General features: G+C 41.9%; 2 protein-coding genes across 7 annotated transcripts in view; one reads left to right on the top strand and one right to left on the bottom strand.

Moving 5' to 3' along the window:
- Positions 1 to 1,397: 1,397 nt before the first annotated feature.
- On the top strand, positions 1,398 to 3,706 carry arl6ip4 (ADP-ribosylation factor-like 6 interacting protein 4). The gene is made up of 5 exons (XM_044026846.1): positions 1,398 to 1,681; positions 1,766 to 2,119; positions 2,842 to 2,959; positions 3,063 to 3,132; positions 3,217 to 3,706. The coding sequence occupies exons 1-5, from the start codon at positions 1,522 to 1,524 to the stop codon at positions 3,271 to 3,273; spliced, it is 759 nt and encodes a 252-aa protein (XP_043882781.1). The 5' UTR covers positions 1,398 to 1,521; the 3' UTR covers positions 3,274 to 3,706.
- A 1,362-nt stretch (positions 3,707 to 5,068) lies between these two features.
- The window catches only part of LOC122769931 (membrane-associated phosphatidylinositol transfer protein 2-like), a 48,469-nt gene continuing 37,483 nt past the window's right edge, over positions 5,069 to 16,054 (bottom strand). For 3 of the 6 annotated variants that reach the window (XM_044026839.1, XM_044026840.1, XM_044026838.1), the window contains 13 exons: positions 15,822 to 15,997; positions 15,042 to 15,212; positions 13,950 to 14,102; positions 12,898 to 13,062; positions 11,721 to 12,026; positions 11,004 to 11,152; positions 10,803 to 10,919; positions 10,474 to 10,590; positions 10,213 to 10,361; positions 9,523 to 9,672; positions 9,265 to 9,445; positions 8,918 to 9,046; positions 5,069 to 7,749 (listed from right to left, as the gene is read on the bottom strand). In XM_044026839.1, the coding sequence (XP_043882774.1) occupies positions 7,366 to 7,749; positions 8,918 to 9,046; positions 9,265 to 9,445; positions 9,523 to 9,672; positions 10,213 to 10,361; positions 10,474 to 10,590; positions 10,803 to 10,919; positions 11,004 to 11,152; positions 11,721 to 12,026; positions 12,898 to 13,062; positions 13,950 to 14,102; positions 15,042 to 15,212; positions 15,822 to 15,997 (2,347 nt within the window). In that variant the 3' untranslated portion in view covers positions 5,069 to 7,365. The remainder of the gene's footprint in view (positions 7,750 to 8,917; positions 9,047 to 9,264; positions 9,446 to 9,522; positions 9,673 to 10,212; positions 10,362 to 10,473; positions 10,591 to 10,802; positions 10,920 to 11,003; positions 11,153 to 11,720; positions 12,027 to 12,897; positions 13,063 to 13,949; positions 14,103 to 15,041; positions 15,213 to 15,821; positions 15,998 to 16,054) is intronic. The other 3 variants (XM_044026841.1, XM_044026842.1, XM_044026844.1) reach the window with 3 other exon arrangements.

The raw sequence follows: 16,054 nt of genomic DNA on the forward strand, positions 1-16,054 counted from the left end.
AGATCACATTCTTTACATAGACATTACTCAATCTTCTGAAAAGTCATAGCAGTGTTATGTAATCTCATTGCCATCATTTGACACCATGAAAGAAATGCTTCCCCTCCCTTTAAACCTCCCCTTTGTCTCCTGTGTCTAATTTCCCCCTTGTTGCAGTTTAGATCTGTAAGGATGACCTACCTGATGCACACAGTGGTGAGGTTTATATGGGTTCTTTAAGTCTGCATCTGCCAATCAACTTAAACATTTAAAATTGTATATACAAAAAACATCTACTTCATGTGACATGCACAGGACACACTGCAGCCACTTTAACATGTTTCAGCATGAAAAGCACAGGTGTGACTGCTCATGTTAACGATGGCAGTGCTCAGCTCTTGATAGTGAACCAGCGTGCACAAACTGAAGTGGAGGAAGCTGAAAGCAGCTGTGGTTTTTTCCTAGTGACCCATCCAAATGGCTGCTGTGCAAAAAGCCTGAATTGATTTGTCTGATGCAACCCAAGCACTGAAACTTGCAAAAAATACAGTTATCAATCCAAGTTAGACAGTGTGCAGGATTTTAGTTTGCTATGAGAAAAAGACATTTTTAATATTTGCTTCTTTTTAGCAACACTTGATTTTACAAGACTGATTGTTTTTTTGGTAAAGTCAAGAACTTTGTGATTTCATATTTGTGAAAGGTTCAGTATACTAATATTAACTGCAGACTCATTCAGCAGCTTGTCAAGCAGGTTTGTCCATGTTTTCCATGGTGGCCGCGCCTGTGTATGCGCACGTGGACTTCCCACGTGGGCCTCATGTTACTGGGACCATATGGGACCTGCCCAATTTGACCACTTCAAACTCACTCACTTAGTACCCAGGAAGCCTGGAAAGGGTACAAGTGGGCAAACATAGTAAAATGTCTTAAATGTTAATTGTGGCCTTTATTTCATTAAAAGAGTTGTTCGTCCGCAAATGTGAACAAACCGTCAGGCAAATGGAACTGTAGAAACTAGTGATGGGCATTCCGGCTCTCTCTAGTGAGCCAGACCATTGGCTTAACTCACTAACGGCTCGTCCTTATAAAATACCAAATTTAGCCCTGTTCTGGCTTGTTTTCACTTAAGTAATACGTTTAAACATAATCCAATGTATTTAAGTTTCAAAGAAAAAAAAAATCAAATTTTCAAATATCAATATATTGCTGTAGCCAATTGTTTTCATTGCATTTACAGACCCTTGTAACTCCCCGAAACCACTCACTAAATGCACTGACATGCTTGTAGACCCATTCTACGACACAATGCAGAGAGAAACACTTATACAAATTGAACAAAAATAAGAAACAACTGCCATCGTTCGCTCAAAAGAAACGGCTCGTTCGCGACCGGCACATGACTGCTAGGAACCTTAATCTCCCGACCGAGTCGGAAGGAAATTAAAGACGGACACAGGACTGTAAACGGAAAGCGGCTGCTATTTTCCCCTCATTCTTCTCTCAACTAATGAAATTTCTCTTCGTGTGGTTTCGTTAACGATGGGTCGAAGCAGATCATCAGAGAGAGCCGGCAGAGAAAAGACGAAGAAGAAACGTAGACACTCCTCCTCCTCTTCTTCCTCTTCATCTTCGTCGTCGCCCTCGTCCAGCAGCAGGAGTCAGAGCAGGTCGTCAAAGAAACCCCCCCACAAGAGCCAAGGTTGAGACTTTAAATGAGCAACGTTTGACTGCAGCGAAAGTTTTACTCTCAAAAACCTCTGTTGAACTTCTCTTTGTCCCCCAGATGTGACAACTCCAAAAAAGAAGAGCAGAAGAAACTGCTCATCATCCTCCTCCTCATCATCTTCTTCCACTTCTTCCTCATCTTCATCCTCGTCCAGTGATGAGAAAACAAAAAAAAGGAAAAAAAGTAAAGCCAAGAAGAAGAAAAGGAAGGAGCTGAAGAAGAAGAAGAAGAAGGAGGCGGCAAAGCTGAAGAAACAGAAGAAAAGGGAGAAGCGGAAGGAAAAAAAGAAAGAGAAGTTGTTGAAGGAGAAGAAGAAAGAGGAGGCGCAGTCGTCCTGCATTCCAGCCGAGAAACCTCCTTCTTACCTGGAGATGTGGGAGAGTGATGAGGGGACGGCGGAGCTCGGACCTGGTGGGACATCACAGTACTTTTACACTGGGTTGTAAAGGGTTAGGTTTTTAGAATCATGGTTGTTTGAGATATCAGAGGTCAGAGACTGTAGAACACAAACAAGAGGACGACTCTGCTCACCCTCTCTTTTTCCCAAGTTCATCAGGGGAACTATAGTGGCCTTCACATAGCACACAGGATGTTGTTGTTCTTTGGTTGTGTAGTGAGATTCCACTTAAAACCTAAGAAACACTCGCTCCAGTTGATTTGTTCTACTGCAATAAACATGGCAGTGTAAGATGCCGGCCTCCGTAAAGCGAAGCGACAACTAAACTTACTGAAGTTTCAAGAATTTGTAGATCAGAGAGAGAGGGATATTTATAAAGTATAGGTCTACTGCTGGGAAAAAAAGACGAGAGAGCCCAGCCTTAAAGCTCCAGTGTGCAACTTCTGTCACCAAAACACTACCTGGTGTCGCAATGGGGTTTTTCCGCTATACAGTTCTAGCTCGGCTTGGCTCGACTCAAATTGTTTTTTGTATCTGGTACTTCTTTAGTACCTGCTCTGGCGAAGTTTCATGCAAGCCTTGAGTCTGGTTCTGTAATTTTAAGCAAAAACCTACATGATGTCGACTCTTCGTGGCCTAACAACAACAGATTTTACACAGTCGTACTGTAGAACACGTGCTGGTCTTAAATTCAACGTCAGGTATAGTTAACACTGAGTTTTGTTTTCTTCCGCAGTCATGACCGATGAGCAGAAGGCTCGGCTCTCCACAAAAAGGCCTCTCACTAAAGAGGAATACGAGGCCCGGCAGAGTGTGATCCGCAGGGTGGTGGATCCCGAAACAGGACGGACCAGGTGAGTCGGTGCTTCTACTGCTGCCAATGCACAGTCTTTGTCTCACTTATGTAACACGGGACTTGATTTTTTTTGCCTGTTTTGTTTTTCCACATTCTTGTAGACTTGTGAGGGGAGAGGGAGAGATCATAGAGGAGATGGTGAGCCGGGAAAAACACAAAGAGATCAACAAGGTAAAAGGAACTTTTCAGCTGTAGCGACATTGAACATGCTGCTGTTAACTTGTACCCGACAGTCAACGTGTATTTATTTCATAGCAATCCACCAAAGGAGATGGGAATGCCTTCCAGAAGAAACTGGGAATCAACAGGTAGAAGACAAAAGTCCGATGACAGTTCAATGAAGTATGAATACTTGGTCCGAGTGTGTGTTAAGTTCACATTTTATATTTTAACAGTTACCTGTGATTAAGTGTGTCATCTACTCCTTAATTTTTTTTAATGGATACTCTAAATCTGTCTTAAACTCCAGTCTCAGGATGATGTGATATTTAGTCGTGACTACATTAAATTTTTTATTTTATTTTTTTAATATTTTCAATCAGCCAATTCATATCACATAATCAGTGTGTACTTGATGTCGAGATGATCTAAATATTCACTTTGTGTGTGTGTGTATTTTGGCTTCATATTCCACACCCACTCTGAGACGTTTTCTCACCTTTTTAAATGTCACGTTTCTTTTCCTGTAATAAATCTGCCTTTGTGTGAAGTAAATGATCCCAGAAAATAAACTGTTGGGAGTTAACTGCGGTGGATTCTGTTTAAATCAAGCTGAACTACAGTCCAGCTTGGGTGAAAAAAGGCCAAAATATTGTATAGTTGTTCTTTATATGTTCTTTATACACTGTACATAAAAACACAAGGGGATGGCTAAGATATCCAAAACCTACAAGATACATACTCTGTACAGTTCAAATATTTTTTAAGCTTAACTTATCAAGGTGTGTGTATGTGTGTGTATATATACATATACACACAGCCTTTGCATGTGACCTGATGGAAAAACTGCTGTAGCGTTGCATTAACCTGCTTGAGACAGAGGATTTCTTAATGTTTGGTGTAATAACGTCAATGTTCCTCCTTATTTTCACATTTCCCTTTACAGCGAAAACAAACCAACAGCCTTTTAAGAAACATATGGCCTCCTATTTCCACAAAAAATTCTAGAAAAGTCTATTCTTGTTCCACTACGTCAAATGCAGGTGTGAATTCAGTGCTTTTGTTCTAGGCCTTGCAACACAGCGGTCAAGGTAAGGCATACACGGGGGGGTAATGTAAGGCCTCGAATGAAGGTATCAGACCCTCACAAGATAACCACGTACTGTGGATTTTAATATCCAGGCAGTTAAGATTTCTGAGGAAAAGGGAATAAACGGTGTAGTTACTGCCGTCACTGCGTACATGTTTTCCTTCTCGTCTCTGTGAATGGTACAATAGCAGCTTTCCTTAAAAGTCATTCATATATGGCTTCATATCGGGTCATGTCAAAAATGCAGAGGGACAGAGTAAAATGCACTTTAGTCACTTGGTTGTGTCTGTAGTGAATTTCACTTCCATGAAAACACATCTGATTCTGCGGCAGTTCCACTGTAGGGCTGAAGTTGCCCTTCAGTTAAATATTAAAGGAATACTTTAATACCAATTTTCATTTAGCTTTGTATTACTAGAATGGGTCCATCAGTGACACTTGGTCCGAGGCTTGAAACTGCAACGCTAATTCCGCACTTTTTAGACTCATAGGGGGACGGGACCTCATTCCCAGAATGTAAACTGTCCGCCATCTTTGCTAACAGGAAGTGTCACTGGTGGGCACGTAACAAAGAAAAGAATGAAGATATTTCTCAACTCAGGGGAAACTGAGGTTGGGAAGCACAATATTTCAAATATACTAGCCCTATTCTAGTAATACAATGCTAAACGCAAATTGGTGAAGTATTCCTTTAACTTATGAATCAAGATGGATCACTACTACATGACACCATCAAAATATTAACAAAAAAGATCGTCTCCAACATGTACTAATTATTATTTCCATCATTGACAAATCAGTTGATTAAATGCAGAAAATGTGGATTAAATTTCAACATGACAAAAAACTCAAAAAGTGTTTTGTGCATGATCCCAGAGCTTTTCAGTTTACTGTCAGAGAGAAGTAAAAACACCAGAGAATATTCACATCTAAGAAAATTAAAACCAAAAACTTGATTTTGTTTTATTTAAAAAACAACAACACTTCAACTGATAATCCAAATTTTCAGAATAGTTGGCTAAATTTTTGATTCGCATTAAATATTGTCGTCCTAACAATAAATGATCAAAATAATGATTAAAGAGCAGCCACTGAGATTTGCTCACTGCATTTTTTGTTTCTGAATTAATTGTTCATCTCTGGGACACTGGGACATTACCTTCAGCTAATGATTATTGGGTCACTCTCACATTTGATGGGGACACTAATGTGCTGGAATGGACACAACAGGACTAATCACCATGTTTTGAGGGGGAAAAACCTGCTGTACACCGTTATCACATCTGTGTTAGAAATCCCATTCCTTTGTAAAAAAAAACCCAGGATGGCTGTGCCTTTGTGTGTCTGTGATAGTCTGCAATTTTGACGCGTGGAGAACATGTGCCTATTTTATCAATTGATTGTCAATGCACTGTGGCGTCGGTTGGATCTTGTGGTTCTGGTTGAGTAATATTGCACAGTTCCCTTACACTCGAGCCCATGTTGGTCCATAGCGGTCAGCTCTGTATAATTAGCCTATGAGAAGGGACAAATAAATATCATTTGAATTAATAACTCGAAAAAATAAATGGCCTACAGCATAAAAGTAAGTCTTAGATTTGACAGCATTTTGTACAGGATTTACAGAGTGTGGATTCACCTTCCTCTAATGATGCACCAACAATGAAGAAAGAGACCTTTACCTCGGCAGGATTATCTATGAGCACATTCAACGCCTCATTTACAGCTTACGGACAACCAGAGAGAAGCTATATCCCAAATTCCCAAAATAGATTATAACAAAACATACATTATATGACACGATATCGTAGCAATTCTGTTGATTCTGGTTATCTGCGAGGAAAAAAAATAATAAAAAATACAACACTCTCTGAGTTTTGGCTGCTGCAACTTAAGAACTTAAAACATAAAACAAAAAACAACATAATAGCTTTAGTAATCTTAAAACATTATTTGTTCACAAAATCAATACAATTTCTTTAAAATATCTATAATCTTAAACAACAATAGATATCATCAATTAATAAAGTGTATCCTGAATGAGGCGGCGTTTGCCCCCAAAGAAAAGAAGACACTTGAAACTGGTCTTCAGTGGACCAGATACCAGATCTGCACTGGAAAAGAACAATTATGTACACGCCTTGTTACGGCAACCGACTACATACTTACACAACCTGTTCAACTTTTTACACCCAGATCCTCCTCCTCCTTTCTGTTCATGTACAGCATGTCCGTCTGTACTGTTCACTTTGGCACATTTATCGTACAGTAGAGGGAGATTTTTCCCCTCTCGCAGAGTCGTTCACTACACATTAGGAAGGTTCAGCAGTGCAGCACGGTGGGATGTCATGAAACACTATAAAATCCCACACCAGTTTCAGCTGCAGCCACATTTAAAGGGTAATTTCGCAGTTTGCGTCATAGGATAATCTGGAGAGTTCCATGGTCTGAGGGCCGACTGGAAAACAAGCGAAAGTGGACAATAAATAGATGGCTGTTTGTAAATGCTTCAGGTAGGTATTATACTAGTTGGCTTACAAATCACCAATTTTTTTTTTTTTTTTAAATTTGTGATTATTTTCTTAAAAAACGTCTAACAGATTGATCTAGTCTACAGAAACACTTTCAGTTCTCTTCTCAGACTCTCTGCACATATCTGATTCATTACATAAAAAGGACACAGCTTTTCCTCAAAGTTAATCTCTGTTGTGCTTTTCAGTGGCCACGGTCGTCGTCTGCTACAGTGCAGAATCACTGTGTTTGTAGCATGTGGGACATTCTGATGTGCAACCACGTCAGGTCTAAAAGTCTGCTAAAGTAGGAAAAAACTGATATTGTGTATTTAAGACAGATAAATATTTACTCAACAGTAGAAACCACATCTTACAACATGAGCCGTGTCACGCGCTCTTGCTTCAAGAAATGGCTTCTTGAAATTCCTGTTGAGTGTTGTTTCACCAGAAACACAGCCATGACTTCTGTCCATACGTGTGACTGCCACTCATTTTTTAAAATGTGGTCTATAGCACCTATGATTTTTCATTGTAATTACCCATGTGGTGCAAGCCAAACTATTTTTGACTCCTTCCATTTATTCCAGTGTTCCTTCCTCAGTCAGTCTCCCGTCCATACTCTCACACCGTCTCTCTCTAAACTCATTTTGGACTGAGAAGTCCCGGTTCGAACTTGGTGCTGCTGCTGCGACCCCAGCAGCTCGCTGTGATGCTCATGCTGCGCTGCGTCGCCCCCTGGCTGTGGCCGTGCACTCGCTCCAGCCTCTCCCGCTCCAGCCGCTCGCTGTCCGACTGGCTCTGTGTGCGCTCGGGTCTGTTGTGGATGCTGCCTGTTGGGGAGCTGGGAGCTGGCTGGGAGGAGATGGTGCGCAGCAAGTGGTTCCTCTTCCTCAGGAAGTCGCTGTTTGCGCCCAAGCCAAAGCTGCCTTTGCGTAGCACCATGCGTGCGCTGCTGGACTTGGCTGGTCGAGAACGGTGGTTGTACTCCAGCTGGGACAAATGAGCTGCGTAGCCCTCTGTGATGAACTGTTGTGATGATTGGAGCAGAAACATACAGTCAACTAGAAACACTTTATTTTACATTCAGTAAGTGTACATGCACCGTTTATTCGAGCTAAGGCCATAGTCCAACTAAAACAGGCAATTGGACAACTTGTCGAGTTGTCGAGGACACATGCAGAGGAGAAAATCAATGTATTGGCCGTGTACGTCACTGTTATATCGCTCTATAAGCTTGATGTGCCGAAGTTCAGCCAGATATTGAGGTGCCAGCCCATTTACTGGTTTAAGAACAAATCAAGACCATTTTAAAATCAATCCTAAAATTAACTGATCGCCAGTGGAGTAAGGCCAATATCGAGTTGCAGACGAGACACCAATGATTTATCGATGCCAAAGTAGAGGGAGTTGCAATAATCCAGCTGCGAGGTGATAAAAACGTGGATTAGCCTCTCCAGATCTGGTCAAAAGCCTTTGACCTTTGCAAAAACTTCATGTGTTTGTCAACTTTAAAAGCATTATCAAAAGTCACACCAAGGTTTCTAACGGATGATTGGACATTTGGAAAAGAGGGGCCTAGAGAACCAGAGGGACAGTCAGGGACATTATGTCCAAAAATAATGATTTCCGTCTTGTCATCATTTAGATTAAGAAAGTTCCTGTTCCTGTCAAAGACCGGGGAGTGTACACATGACATCATGTAGTCTTTTGGTCTTGTTTTGACATAATTACATACAGTGCATTTAAAGGCATTATTCATTGGTGCCAGTTGTATTGTGTTTTTTCACTGAGCTTTAGTTGCTGTATTTATTTTAGGTTCTGATTTGAAATACAAAAAACTACACTCATTTGCCACTTAGTAAACCTGTTCAACTCAATGCATTTAGGCATGTAGACATGGTCAATATGACCGGCTGATTTTCAAACTTTGCCTAAACATGTGGCATGGTTGGTGCCAGACTGGTCTGAATATTACAGAAACTGATTATCTACTGGGATTTTCATGCACAGCTATCTCTAGGTTTCAGAGAATGGCCTGAAAAGGATAAAATATCCAGTGAGTAGAAATTCTATGTGGGGAACTACTTTGTCGATGCCAGAGGAGAACAACAGACGTTTTAACAACCACGTCTTACAAACCATCTCTTAGTGCTCTTAGGTGTTCTGTGTTACATGTAAAATGATCAAATGGTACCTGGCACTGGTTCTGCATCTTCTTCGATGGTCTGCCGACAATGTATATTTGGGATGAAGGGAGGCCGATGGAGGTGTAGACTGAGATGTCTTTGGTTGATCCGTAGCCAGCGAAAATCTTCATGTGAGCCTGAAATCCATCACAGAAAGAACAGAAATGTTTGGCACCAAAAATCAACAAAAAAGAGTGAATATTTTCACAAAGCAATGCAGTATGTGCACGTTTTTTTTATCCACATTTGTTTCTAGTTACACACCTAAAAGTGCAGTATATTCTTTACTATCCAAAGATCAATACTGCACATCTTAGAGTACTTTTAACCCACAGTTCCACCCAGTAACTCTGACCTCTGTCAAGTTCTTAAGGAAGTTGGCCTTGTGTCTGAGTGGGTCATGGACCAGGCCATCGCAGAAGGACACTATGCCATGAGGAAAGTTGTGCTGAGACAACCAAGCCACTACCCGCTGCTTCTGCATGTCGGGACGTCCTGTTACATAGATGATCAAATAGCCTAAATCCTGCCAGTGCCTGGAAAGAGGAGCAACAGGAGATATGAATAACAACACCACATTCGTATGGACTTCTCTCTGAGTTAAGGCAGGTACCTGACAACGTCCACGGCTCCTGCTCGTACTTTGGGGTCACTGCCCATGATTGACACACTGGCAGCAAAAGATCCGTCAATACTGAACACAACAAATTCTGTGCCACGTGGAATAACTGTTAGGTAGCTGTCAGCGACAGTGTGATCACCCCTGTGGAAAGAACCAAAATACACAAAACAAATTGAATTCATTGAAAGCTGCAGTACATCATTTTTTTGCTGTTTGTTATTATTCTGCCTCTGGTCTTCATGTACAGAAAAATTTTACAATATTTGTGTGTAGCTGTTGCCTCGGTCTGTCTCGACATTAAATTAATCTCTTCCTGTGTGCAGCAGGTAAAGAAAACAGGCCCTGTCAAGGAATACTATCAGATCTGACTGAGGGAGTATTTGAGAAGTGATTTATTCTGAAGTGTTTAAACCACTGAATAACTGTTTTTGAGCAGTAGAATTCACATGTGAAGCTTTTTGTGCGCACTTCTTTGTGTTTTCAGTCATACTGCGGGTAACTTGCTTTACTAGCGCAATGTTGCTGTTGCCTCCGTCTGTCTTGACATAAAAGAAAAGGACTTTCTGCAAGCAGCACTAGGATGTCGCCCAGAAACATGAGATCTATGCTCCACTAAACTGAGAAACAGCTGAGAGGCATAATCAGTATTTATAATTTGTCAACAGTTGGAATGCAACGGACCTGACAACCATTTTAACTGGATAGACTCCGATGCCCAGTCGCTTCTCTTCTGGGATAATAAAAGACACGCGACCACCACTGTTGGTCACCTCTGTGTCGAAGTACACCCATTCTCCTGACGGTGGCTGGGTCATGATGTGGAGGTCAACCTGCACAGGATTGATTAAAAAAACAAACAAGAATGAACACAAACACAAACTACACATTCATCACTGACAGCAGCCTGTGTGCAGCTGTGTGTGACGGCTAAACAAAAGTCACCTTCTCTCCAGCCAAAGTGACCATGTCTAGAGGGCCGTACATGAAGCGACCAGTCACAACCTGCTGGCCTCCTTCAGAGAACACGGCATCGTTCACCCGGTGGTTGGCAGTCACATTCTGTCAATACAGCCACAGAAACATACATGCAATTAAGCTTTTGTGTATTTGACCGAACAATACAAGAAGTTAGTGGTTTTTTACACATTTTCAAGCTTACGATGAACACGAGTTAAAAAAAACAAACAACCTAAAAGTTCAAGGGTAGATTTGAGCCTGGGTGTAGATATTTTATTATTTATAAAAAAGTATCCTCCAGCTCTGATACATACCCTGATCTTTACATGAGTCCTCTTACGGAGCCACTTCTCTCGAGGTTTTGACGGAGTGAATTCAGACACTTCTTTCCCATCAAGCTCCAGTATGCTGGAGTTTTCATGCCTCATGACCTAAGGGGACATTTTAATGTTTCAGGACTGGTGGCCTGCCAAGTTACACATTAACAGACCATAAACATGATCATATTTACTCACTTGTCTGAGGAGAAAAGACACGACATCAGTGGACTCCCAGTATGATGCATGGAAGAGGTGTGGTAAAGCCACTGTGGGGAAAGCGGTCAGTGCATCGGGGCAGTACAGGGCAAAGTCCAGCCGCTTTGTGCCCCACCAACGTGCGGCAACTGTGAGTGGAACGGAGTGAACAGGGTGCAGAGGCGTAAGATGACACTTTTATTAAGAAGTTATGCAGAGCAAAGGTGAAACAAACACCCCTGCAGCTGCAGCAAACAGGATATTTGAATGGTTAAACACAATATTGTCACCGATCCCGGCAGTTCTCCAGCTAAAAGAAGGAAAGACGTTTATAAGATTAACACTTAGTATTAACACTAGTTAATAAATAAGAAAAAAAGGACAGGCATTCAAGTGCAGAAAAAAGAAAAAGAAAATTAGTACTGGCATGTGATTATGCAAGCAAACCTATGGTGGTTTTCTACATGCAAGAAAAAAAGATGATGGATTTGGAAAGAGGGAGTATGATCTGTATTTATACATTATTCCCCATTAGTGAAAGAGACTTTCAACATTTATGAATTCAATTTGGAAATAATACAAGGGGAAGGGAGAAAGGGCATTCTGGAAGATCAGCAAAAATACAATTTTTGGATTGGAACAGATTATAGAACAACCCACAGAAAAGACCTGTAGCCTCCCGTTGATTTCAGTGGTTCCTTCCATTAGAAAATATACCTTGATCCACTTCAGCCTGAGAATCCAGTGAGACCAGATCAGATATAGCACAGTCCAGCCCCGCTGACAAGCAGTTCTCGTACTGGCCAGAGGGACCTGGAACTTCAATAGTGTCTGCCTCACTGTCCAGTTCTGCCATTAGATCTGCATCAGTAGATCCTGCATCAGGAGGTCCTGCGGCCTGGCTGGCAATTGCTTTCCTACGGGACTTGGGGGGACTTTTCAGGAAGAATTTATTTTGCGACGTTAAGGCGATTTGGGACAAAAAGCTGAACCTTTTGGATGGGTTAGTTTGGCACGATTTGGCTATGGGGAAAAAGAAAACAGAAAACAGAAAACATGGATTTATGTTGGCATGTGACAGTTTTCATGACAAGTTGAGCAGTTTGAAGAGTGATGTGTCCAGTGTTTGTAAGCTGCTGTAAACAGAATTAGTGCTAGCGTCAAAGCTGAGAAAGAAACTGTTAGTTGGTAGTTGGAGAAGTTCATGCCGTTGAAGGTCCTCTGGTTCTTTGGTGTTGCAGGGGCCGAAATCGGTTTATCGTCGCTGCTGTATTGAGATCAGGAATGTGAGGTACAAGTACATGTTCCAGTTACAAAAGTAACAAACTAAAGGGTGAGGAGGCTGTGAAGGACAATCAAACAAACAGGAAACACAAAACCAGTTATCTCAGAAAACGTCGTAATACGGAATAGACGGAGCAGGAATGGCTGAGGGAGGCACATGTCTACAGTACATGCAGTACAACATCAGATAAATGCAGCACTCGTTCTTTGCATTTACATTGAGACAGTGGATAAGAGAAAGACAAGACAGTGGAAACGTGGCACTGAGATTAAATCTTCTTCAGGCCTCTGCTTGGGGACACGGACAAAAATGTCCTGCATTAACTGCCATTCAATGCAGGTGTTCAGTCTGGCTAATTAGAGATGGCCAAAGGAGCGGGGGAATGCGTCGTCTACCTGGCTGACTCAACTTGTTCAACTCTAGTGCGGGGTGGGTGTGAAGTCAGAGAAACAGGGCTGAGAGAGAGATGTGTGAGCAAAGTAGGAAAAAGGAAACTACTTGAGAAACGGTGGAAAGAAAGAAAGAAAGAGTCGAAGATAACTGTGACCAGTGTTTGTGTGAGTGGAAGGAAGAGAGAAAAGAAGACTGGTTGGTATTGAGAACACTTACTGTTGGCTATGTTGGTGGCAGTGTAACTGTCTGCCATTCCTGAGACCTGGCTGGCAATGCTGACCTCACTGGCCCTCCGCTGGCCCCGGGAGAAGGGGCCCGTTACAGGGGATGAGGGGTACGAATTGTCCATGAAGACACCACCATGAGACTGAACAACATCCGCTATTGAGCCGAAACAAGGAGATCCCATTAGACAGAGACAAAGGTAGGGGGGAACTCACAGAGATGGAGGAGCGGGACGCGGGTAAAGGAGAAGAAATATGACATCAGGCACCGTGGTTTCAGAGCATATGTGAAACCACAGAGTAGCCACATGGCAGCCAAGGTCAGATTTCTGTAACTGATTTATATGGAAACATGAACACACAAAACACTTAGTGAATGAAAAATCACAAATGTCCACATTCATGTGTTACTATGAAAAAGACTTGTATCTAGTAGCAAAATAATATGTAAACGTGAAGTAGTGCTGGACATTTTTATATAATCAGGTCATCTGCTCTGACCAAGGAGAATCAAATAGCACATTCCTGATGCATAGAGCAGGCCCAAAGTGTACACACAAACAAACACACACGCAACTGCAGAAATACCCTCTGCTGACAACAGTAATCCACTATTATGGAAATGATCCTCACACACAAAAACCTGCCTCAAAACTCACAACACAAACGCAAACACTTGTGTTCTCCAAACATCAGCCTCAAAAACATCAAATGTGTTGCTGATCAGATTTCCAAGTATTTCCATGGAGCACTGTAACAATTAGCTAGAATTTCAATTTCAAACCAACATTATCATTACAAAGTAAAGACCTAAAAATGTAGTGCATAACTTTTAAATTACTATGACTGAACACACAAAGAAGTGCATATGAAAAGTTCCAAAACCCCAAATGAATGCTCCTGTGCTGCTAGGCTTTTAGTGTGAATGTCTGGAGAAACAAGTGCAGCCCAAGGCTCTTGACACAACAGTGACGGGAACACAAACAAAGAGACACAGTGAATGGGGATGCAGACAGATGCAGGTGAATGGGAGAGGCTACACACACTCCATAGTGGCGGGTGTGGCTTTGAGGAAGCCCTCCTGCCAGTTTAGCACAGGCACAGGGATGCAGGTCTCACTGATGGTCTCCTGACAGCGAAGGGACAGGTGAGGCCCGCTGTCAAGTAGCAGCTGAGCGTTGCTCTGGACTGTCTCCACTACAGAGGGAGGTGGCGGAACAGAGGGGTCAGAGGTCGGGGGTGAGGGGGGGGGGATTTAGAGGTAGAGCGAGACAGGTATGTGGATATAGGGACAGGAGGCCAAGAGAGGAAGAAGGAAGAAGACAGGGAAGACACAAAAACATATGAAGCAAGATCAACTGAACATGAGACAAGAAAGCAGAGTCTAACAAAACTGCTTCTAAGACAAACCCGTCATTCATAAACACATAACCCGTAAGTGATTTTGAATTTTTTTTAAAGGTTTTCTGATACTTTTAATTAGTTACATGAGGTAGACCTGAGGATAACCAGTGACAGCTCATTTATAGCAACATATCACTGTTACAGCTCTTGCACCTCAAATCCCTGGCTTAAAGTCAGAAACATCTTTGTACTTTTACCCCCTTCATGCCACATTTTAATAAACCCTAGATCCTGGTTCAAGGGTAGAAGCTATTTCAGAGTAGAAAATTGTTTCTATCTTCAGGCGCTTAACCCCAGTGACATGGATGACTTTGCAGATATTAGCTACTTTACCATATTCTGTGTCCTTTGTCTTGGGGAATCACGTGTAAAGGGTACGGCTCTGAGGGTTACTCTACTATACTCTACTACTAACAACCAATCTGGACAGAAACAACCAGCAGGACTATGATCACGTTTAGATGAATAAACGGCTTCACAAAACCATTTGAAGCACAAACAGTAGAAAAATGGGCAATTTTTCTATGTGAAAAAAATGCTTGTTTATTGTGCTACTAAAGCATCTTTAGTGCATGCATCCATAGGAAACAGGAACAGAGACACCGAGGTGTCCACTGATGACGTCTTTGGGTTAAAAAGGAGATATTAAGCAGCCATTTCATTACAGGAAATTTAGCATTTGCCTCTGTGCATGTGAAGCCAGTTTAGAACAACACAGGGCTGAGGGCTCACCCAGTAGGGCAGAGTTTCCATCTCCCAGGGGGAAGCGTTGATATCGGGGCACGTTGAAGGGCGGAAGCAGATGAAACTTCCTCTCCAGTAAGGGCTCCAGACGGGAGGCTGAGGGATCTGCTGGATGGAACAGGTTATAGACCTGCTGACAGGCAGGTCGCAGCTGGGCCACTAGAGGGAGAAAGAGGACCAAACACAGTAGAAAGAGAATGGAAATCCTGAAGGAAACAACCTTTGATCAGGATGGAAAAGTTGTGCAACAACATCTTTTTTTTAAAACATCTTCTGCGAAAAAGCATATAAGAACTATTTGTAATGTGACTTAATGTTTTATGTAGTAAAATGTAGATATACCCTTCACAGGGCAAAATACAACAAGTGGATCATAACCACAGGCAAATCTTTTGATTAAGGTGGCTGCAATCCATATTAAAAATACTGGAAAGAGACTTGAGGTTGCCAGGTAGTTTGAGGATCCAGTCCAGTAAAAACCAAAAGACCAATGTATGATGAGCTACAAATGTATTCCTTTTCCACAACATAAACATTAACAAAATTTGCAGGCTGTAATTACTTTTTTAATTAGTGCTCGCTGTACTATTATTGTCAGTGCAGAAAATTTAAACTGAACATGTTTCCTTAATCTAAATCTGCTGATATATCATAATCATTTTATGAATTATTACATTTCTTACATAGATGGGACGGTTGGCCATTTTCTTATTTGCTGTTTCGATTTACACTACAGCACACTGCATTCCTCTGTATAAAGCAACTCACCATCAAGCATGGGAATGACCGTCTTCCGCAGAGCAAGCACCAAACCCAGTGGAGAGCCAAAGAGGAAAAAGTCGGACACTTCAAAGTCAAACTTCCCCAGGGAGCCTCCATCCAGCATCGTGCTGCTACTTGACCTGCGTGAAGCTGCGTCACCTCGCAAGACACTGGAGTGTAAGCTGGAAGAACATGACAGAGTCATTTCTTGCTACAGTCCTAAAAATACACCGCATTCA

Source organism: Solea senegalensis, linkage group LG5 (genome assembly GCF_019176455.1).
Source record: "Solea senegalensis isolate Sse05_10M linkage group LG5, IFAPA_SoseM_1, whole genome shotgun sequence".
Taxonomy (NCBI): Eukaryota; Metazoa; Chordata; class Actinopteri; order Pleuronectiformes; family Soleidae; genus Solea; species Solea senegalensis.